Source organism: Sceloporus occidentalis, unplaced genomic scaffold (assembly GCF_023333645.1).
Source record: "Sceloporus occidentalis isolate IW3139 unplaced genomic scaffold, rSceOcc1.0.p SCAF_1, whole genome shotgun sequence".
Taxonomy (NCBI): Eukaryota; Metazoa; Chordata; class Lepidosauria; order Squamata; family Phrynosomatidae; genus Sceloporus; species Sceloporus occidentalis.
The window spans coordinates 43,739,297-43,747,703 of NW_028316981.1; the positions used below are offsets into that span (position 1 = coordinate 43,739,297).

At 37.7% G+C, this 8,407-nt stretch overlaps 1 protein-coding gene across 6 annotated transcripts in view; it reads left to right on the plus strand.

Annotated features, from left to right (window-relative positions):
• Positions 1-3,651, plus strand: part of LOC149321341 (contactin-4-like) — a 700,468-nt gene extending 696,817 nt beyond the window's left edge. For all 6 annotated transcript variants that reach the window (XM_089519801.1, XM_089519827.1, XM_089519837.1 and 3 more), the window contains one exon: positions 1,212-3,651. In XM_089519801.1, coding sequence (XP_089375927.1) covers positions 1,212-1,312 — 101 coding nt within the window. In that variant the 3' untranslated portion in view covers positions 1,313-3,651. The remainder of the gene's footprint in view (positions 1-1,211) is intronic.
• The last annotated feature ends 4,756 nt before the right edge of the window (positions 3,652-8,407 follow it).

Sequence of the window (8,407 nt, forward strand, 5' to 3'; positions counted from 1 at the left end):
CCTTATGCTGATCGTCCCCAAATCATTGTGTATTTTTCCTTGTGTCAAGTTTTTCCAGTTCCCAGAGAAAAGTATGGGACCACACCTTGAATTTCCCAAAAGCATTCATATTGCTAATTTTCATGGGAAGCTAGTTGGGAAGGTTGCAAATGGGGACAGAAGTGTTAATCCTCCCCTCCTCATGTCTAGTTATAGCACATGGCAGGAGGGTGTTAAAGTGTATGTGCATGTGTCTGCACACACATACATGTGCATAGGATGAAAGAATTTAGCACTGACCCTGCTCCTATATTTCCTTCTCTTATACCTCCACCCCATCGACTTATTATTATTGTTATATATGACTTGTACTTTTTAAAACATAGGTCAGTTTATAAGTATTGCAGTATATCAGTTACATTACCACTTACATTGCCTATTAGTTTTTCTGTTACTCTTTTCTTTTTTTTAAAAGAATTATAGGATTGTGTTTTCTAACCATAGAATTACGTAAGAGTTTTAAAATCCCTGTGAAAATGCCCTTTAAAATGTCCCAAAGTGACTTTTTAAAGTAACTAGGGCCTGTTACAGACTGCCAAAATAAAGCTGCTTCAGGTCTCTTTGGAGGTATGCTGTTTAAATAATGCATGCATCCTAAGAATCCGGAAACTGCACCAAAGCTGCACTCCAGTGCTTAGGAATGGAGTGTGGCTTTGGCACGACCTCCGGACTCTTAGGACCCATGCATCATTTAAATAGCATACCTCCAAAGAGACCCGAAGCAGCTTTATTTTGGCAGTCTGTAACAGGCCTAGATAATATGACTTGTTGTACTAGTAAAGTACTAGTAAAGTAACTTCTTTCCAAGTGCACCACTTTTCAAATGTTACTTCATTTCATCCTTCCATTCATGTGACAGAACCATCACCCCAATTGATACAATCTGATGCTCAAAATTAAGATAACAATGCACTCCTGCTGATGGGGAAACTTCATGTAATAACATTTCAGTGGATATGAAACAGGAACAACAGACTAGACAAATTCTCTCACCTTCCCCAAACATATCTCACATTACTGTCTTAATATAAAAGTATTTTATTCAAATCAGCTGTAGACAACACATTTTTCATGATATTGAGGGCAGTATTGTTGAAGCAAATATATCATTTGTTGACATATATGAAGCAGAGTATATGAAATGTCTTGATTTCTTGTTTCTATCCTCCTAGATGCATACGCAAGAGGATCGAGTGCTTCTACATCAAACGCCTGCACACTGTCAGCCATCAGCACAATAATGATTTCCCTCACAGCTAGATCAAGTTTATGACAAAAAATATCTAAAGGACTTCCTGTTTATGATATAACTAAGCAACATTTAGCTAGTTGTTTTGAAGACACCCAGTACTAAGTAATATTGTTGTTCAAGTACATCTTACTACTGGAAAAAATGTTTTATGCTTCTCTAGGAATGGCATTATACGGTACTTCCTCAAAGCAAATATAGCTTTGTCTGAAGTTTCCTTGGAAACTCTGCAATGCACTGAAAACATCTGTAATATGATGTTACCAAAGCAGTTTACATATGTCCTTATATGCATATTTTTTATTATATATTTAGTGTTTTATAGACTTTTTTAAAGTTAACATATGATGTAGATATTGATTTCATTTCCCCTCTGCTATAAAATACTACCGATGACATTAACCTTGCAAATATATATATATGGTTTTGGAATGTTTTATGGCCAGAAGGTTGAAGTCCTCAGTAATCAGTTTTGAATTGATTGTATAGTTTTTCAAGAGTGCATATTGAAGGAATTCTTGGCCTTGATCTGTACTTCAAGGTGTCTGTAAACAGAAGGGATTCCTCTATGTATGCTATGAAGCTTTTTCTTCTTCCCCTTCCCCTTCATTTGGTGATCCTCAAGTTTCAGACACACATTGCTGATAAGATGAGGCTCTCATTTTGGTCTAGTTTAATGAGTCACTCCTTTCCAGGTCCCTAAGCATAGGCTTTTCTCACAAGGAAAAGAAAGGAGTGTGATGTTACATAGATGTACATGGGGAGCAGGGCATATGCCCCTGGCACATCAACTGAGGGCTGGTCGGCACAGAAGAGGTAATAGTTTTGAGGATCCTTCCAATCTATGTGGAAGGGATGGATCATGTCACTATTTAAAGCTGTTACAATGATCTCACTTCCATCCAATGCTTTTCCTATACAAGATTGCATTTTTTGATGATCAGATGATTCAAATAAATTAATGCATTTGCTTTCCGCCTGTTGTTAAGTCAAGCACATAATAATAATCATCTAGCTAATATTTTGATGATGCTTATCAAGATTTTTATCTGAATGTACTAATTTAGCTTTCTCTAACATTAAACAAATATTACATTTCTGTTCATTCCATTTAGCTGTCATCACGCCAATGGTAAATTGAAACAGACACTGCTATAAGACATAACAAGATTCTGAATGTGGTGAAAGTCTGAAATTCCATCAGTTGACCAATATATGTAATTTTGGATTTTCACAATTTTAATCAGGAAATCTGTGAATCTGGGAGACTTTAAATGAAATATAATCATGCTGACTTCTTGTCTGAACAGATATTTCTTTTGACAGGGAAAAGTTAACTGTAATTCTCTATAGATTGAGTTCATAAATTTAACTACACAGTTACTCATGTTTATAAGATTTTGTTTGACTATAGGTCATAAGCTAAAGATAATAACATTCTTCTGAATTACTGATCTAACAAGGCTTTTTTCCATTAAAAATGTTATGTCCGGGTGTCTCTATGCCCTTCCAAATAGTTGCTTTGTTTTTAAGATTTCCAGTCCTCCTGGCTAGCAAAGAACCTGCGATCTTGATCAGAACCTGTTGTTTTGTGTTCAAAAGATCAAGGTTCAGTTTTATTGACCAGGTTGTCATACATGTCTAGCGTGTGAATAAAATTGAATTCAAATGTGAGTACAATCCTACATTAAGTCATTTCATGCAGCCTCCATTCATTCCAGTAAAGCTTGTACTGGAGCATAGTTTGGTGAATGATCCAATGTGTTCATGCAAAGTGTGCATGCAGAGCTTTTAATGTAGACATGAAGTTCTACACAAATCTACACATGCAGAGCTTCTGTGTGCTCTAGAGTCTGGCACAGTACTGGATCAAGTTTAAAATTTATAAGAAAAGTATATTAATACAAAAGAGATTTCTTACTATGGAAAATTTTTGTAAGTGTGCTCAGATGGATCAATGATAATTAAAATGATATGACTTTTCTATTAATTTTTCCCCAAAATTTAAAAATGCACTGCAGAGGTTTATCATTTGTTCTTCCTAATAGCTTAAATTTGCCTGTAACTTGTCTCTTTTGCTTCCAGAACAATACAAGCTAACTTTTAAACCTTTAAAAAATATATTTATTAAGTAATTCATAACCAGAATTCCACTTGTGTAAGTCAGGGGTGTTAACCAGAGAAATATTGTCAGTATTTCAAGCTGTGTTCCTTTCTTAGTTTGATATGGTTACTTCTATGTAAAAACAAAAAACAAAAAAACCCACAAAACGAAGAAAATGAAAGAAAAAAAAGCTTATGTAGTTTTTCTCCCCATTGTAAATGATATTTATCAGTGATCTAGGAGATGTAATCTTTTTTAAAGTTATTGGTAATAAATATTCTGTTATTTGTTAAGATTCCTGTGTTTAGGAGCATTTTTCCTGAAGTCTTGGTGGTTTGTGACAAATAGTTCCACATGTACAATACTGCATATCTTTAAGCTGTACAATGAAAAGGATTGTGAAAATGAACCAACAGAGGAATCGATGATAAATTATTGAGAAATATGCCAAAATAAAAATTTGAATGGGCTCAACTAAAAACAATCCCCAAAAAATTAATTTTCATTTGAGGCCCCATGTGAAAATTCTTGGCAGTGATTCTGTTGGAGTCCATCCCATTGATTCTTCATATCCATGTCTGCATCAATGGATATAAAAAATATCCTAACAGATTTCTACTGTGGCCTTAGTGCCACAATCAAATAGGTTTGGGAGTGAAAAGGGAGAGGGCACACGGACAAAATATTCCTAACAGGTGAACAAAAAGAGCTAGCCCTAAATTCCAGAAGAACCTGGATCCACCTTGAAACTGGCTTGTATTGAAACTGCAACCATTTGAAAACTTCTGTTGTAAATTTCAGTATTATCACTTCCCAAGATGAACCCTTTAAGAGCACAGACAACTTGTTACTGACACATTACTGACACTTATTGATTCATGTTTCCAGACTCCTGACTCTTTATACATGCAAAGGAGATGGCTCCTTTGCTACATAAACAAGGCAGGAAACCTAGCAACCTAATTTGCTATCCAATGAAAGATAGCTCGAAAATGAGACAAACTTTTAGAAGACAGTGCCCTGAATTATATTTCCATTCACAATGGTTTCAGGTTTATTTTAATACAGTGCAGAACCAAGAACAAACAAAATGGTATTCTCGTGTTCTGGTCCTCCATTTATGCATAACAGAACAAACATAAGGCTTTGGGTCTGAGATGTGGCTCTTAAGAGATTCATGACTTTATTGTGTGATATGAGACCTTATAAACAAAACACTTTATAACTTCAATCCAATTGTTAGTTCCAATTGGAGGAATTTCATTGAATCAATTACTGAATGGTAAATCAACCTTTATTGTTGGTGGAAGAGACCTGAACAGAATTTAGTCCAGTGATAACGTGAAAGTCCATGCAGACCTACTGCTGCATGAAAACAAAGAGCAGGTTAGTTTTTGGTAAAGTTGGGATGGAGAAGTAGAAAGCATTTATTATACCAAGCTATGGAAACCATATCAATATGCAGATGATACTTAACTCTACTACAGTGCGCTTGCGTTTTATATGCTGAAAGCCACACCAGAAGAACTAATGGGGCGCGTGCTCATGGCACAGGTGTGCTGCTACACCGTTGCACACAATAGGCATGAGCCCCATTTCTTCCTATGGGGCTCCAGCATACTCTGATTTCCCCTTATGCGGTGGGATCCAGAATGGATACCCACATAAGGGGAGGGCCCACTGTATTGCTTTCCATCTTAATCCAAGGAAGTTTTCCTGGTCCTAAACCAGTGTCTGTCATCAGTAATAGACTGGATGAAGGCAAACAAGTTGAAACTTAATCCAGACAAGACAGAGGTGCTCCTAGTCAGTCAGAAGGCAGATCAGGGAATAAGGATCCAGCCTGTATTAAATGGGGTTACACTCCCCCTGAAGATGCAGGTTCGCAGTTTGGGGGTACTCTTAGACTCAGTTTTGAATGTGGAGGCCCCGATCTCTGCAGTGACCAGAAGTGCTTTTGCACATTTCAAGCTTGTGTGCCAGCTGCACCCATTCCTTGAGATGACGGTTCTGGCATTGGTGGTACATGCCTTAGTTACATCCTGTTTAAACTACTGTAATGGGCTCTACATGGGGCTGCCTTTGAAGAGTGTTCAAAAACTTCAGCTGGTCCAAAGAGCTGCAGCCAGGCTGTTAACTAGGGCAGGCTATAGAGATCACACAACACCTCTGTTGAAACAGGTCAATTGGCTGCCAGTTTGTTTCTGGGCACAGTTCAAAGTGCTGGTTATAACCTATAAAGCTCTATATGGCTCAGGTCCATGATATTTGGCAGACCATTTCTCCCGGTATGAACCCCCCTGAGATCCTCTGAAGAGGCCCTTCTCTCTGTTCCACTGCCATCACAAGCTCAGTTGATGGAAATGTGAGAGAGGGCCTTCTCAGTGGCTGTCCCAAGACTTTGGAACTCTCTGCCCAGGGAGATCAGAATGGCTTTCTCCTTGTTGGCCTTCTGCCGGCAGGTTAAAACCTTATGCAGGCAGGCTTTTTAAAACAATGTTCTTAAAGGATTAGCGTGTTGTATCATTTTAAGTGTTTTAAAATTTTATCTTTTTAACTGTATTTTTATTCTTTTAATAAGTAATCTATTTTAATATTCTAACAATTTAATTCTGTTTTAATGTATCACTTTTCTATGTTTTTAATTGTGAACCCCTGAGATCCTCTGAAGAGGCCCTTCTCTCTGTCCCACCGCCATTGTATTGTTTTTAAATATTGTGAAGCTGCTCTGAGTCCCAGTTCTGGGTAAAGAGCGGGATACAAATAAATATATAACAACAACAACAACAAGAACTCTCTACTCTTCAATTTGGTTGTCCATGATAACCAAAATATCTTGAGAATAGTACATGCATGTACTTCAGAACTATAAGAAGCTGCTTTAAGCTGAGCCAGATCATTAGTCCAGCTAACAAGGAAACCCTCTGTTTGGAATGCCAGTTGAAAGTGGTACCTTTTGTATATAGACCATATGCTTTGCGTTAGCTATGGTCCTTCCACATACCCGAAGCATACCTTCATCATGTAAATAATGGCTTGATACAATGCTACAATGTTGCATTGTTGAATGACTAAAATATCTTAGGGTCTCTGTGAAACATGAATTTATGAAGATGGAATGGTCATTGTTCTCCATCGAACATAGTGACTCCAACAACAAGCCTTACAACTTTCAAGAACACTTCTGTCTATCCAAAATGCTACTCTGTATTATCTATATTCCCCAGAGTGTTCCCCCACCATACCCTGATAGCTATTTACATAATTTCCTACCAAGGCAATGTCCATCTGGTTATTGTCAATAACACCACAATCCAGTGAGTGGCTTTCATTTTTATTTATGAGACATTAATCAGAAGCACAAACATTTGTCCAATTCCACTGAGCTAATATGCATATCTTTCATGTGTAATCATATTCTGTGGTTATGTAGCTAGTTTGACAGCTGAGTGCTGAGCATTACAGACAGTTTCTAATCATTGAGCCTGGTGTATTGCTATATATTCATACAGATACAGATATAAAACAAGAAGCATGGTGTGCAATCCCTGCTGTAGCTATTTGTGAAAGATGGACTCCAGCTCAGAATGGATTAGCATTCTCAAACAAGACGAGATGGGGAACAAAACAAATGGAAACGCATTCATATCATTAGTTTTCTACTCTATTTCTTGTATGAAGCTATTTTTGGTGCAAGAAAAGTGTGCCAAACTTTGCTACCTAATTACATGTCACCTAATTACTAGATTAATTGCTACATTAATGCAAAAGGGTTTTCAGACATGGCTTTCCTTGTACTATTTTAGACCAGGTGAGCAGCTTGTTTAAGCTCTCATGACCTTGTTCAACAGATCACACATTCATCCAGAGACAGGGCTCCAAAGGTATAATGATAGAGTCACTTACTGCTTTTGACAAAGAGGCGCATTTGCAAGCATGGGATTAATTGTTCTAATTAGAGCTCTGTTGGCTTTCTGTTCAAAAGAAAAAGCTCAGAAAATCTTAAACAAGAGGATTTCATTAGTACCGTTCATTTCAAAATCTGTTTATGCTACAGCTAGAAGCAGTGTGAGCCACAACAATGAATTAAAACTTTTCCACCTACCTTTCATGATCTTCAGTGTTGTTTTCAGTTTTTTCCTCATTCACCAACGCTTACCACTTTAGATGCTGATGTGATTCTAGCAAAGTGACATACATTTTATTTTTTTTGTTGTACGCTGCTGTCAAGTTGGCTTCAACTTAGAATATCCCAAAGAATGAAAGAACTCCAAGTCACCCTGTTACTAATAGCCCTGGTCAGGTATTCCAAACTTAGGACAGATGTTGCTTCTTTGAGTGTTGCTGCCTATAATGCAGTCTTCTTCTTCTTTTCCTGCTGCCTTCCACCTTATCAGGTTCTTCCTAATGAGTCCTGCTGCCTCATGATGTGTCCATACTGACCAGTGCTATTAGAAACAGTTTAGACATCTTTGCTTCTAGGATTTCAAGCCTGATTGAAAACTCTGACCCATTTACAGTCCATCCTTCATTTTGGATAAGGAACAACATGGGACTTCAAATCCCATCGTCCTCAAAGCACACAGCCCCATTGAAAGCAATGGGGCATGCCATCCGCAGATGCTTAAATCCACAGATGGCAAGCCTGTGGATATCGAAAGTGCTGTATTTGTCCTTTGGGCATTCCAAAAAGGATGGGATTACTTGCATCATCCTGCAGCATGCCACCCTCTCCAGCCCAACATAACTATTTTGCTCAGGATAGTTTGCTGACATTTAAGGAAGGTTTCATGGATTAGATCAGGAGATAGAGCATAGCAACAATACTGTAGTTATGCCTCCAATGCAGGATCTCAGCCAAAGTGTTCACATAAAGAGTTCAGCAGAACTCTCGTAGATGACTTTCAGTTGTATCCAAATGGTATTCGGAGGAGGCTGAAGTATATTTCTGTAAATCAATGAGTCATATAATTGGAAGAGACCACGATGGCCATCACGTCCAGCCCCCTGAGATG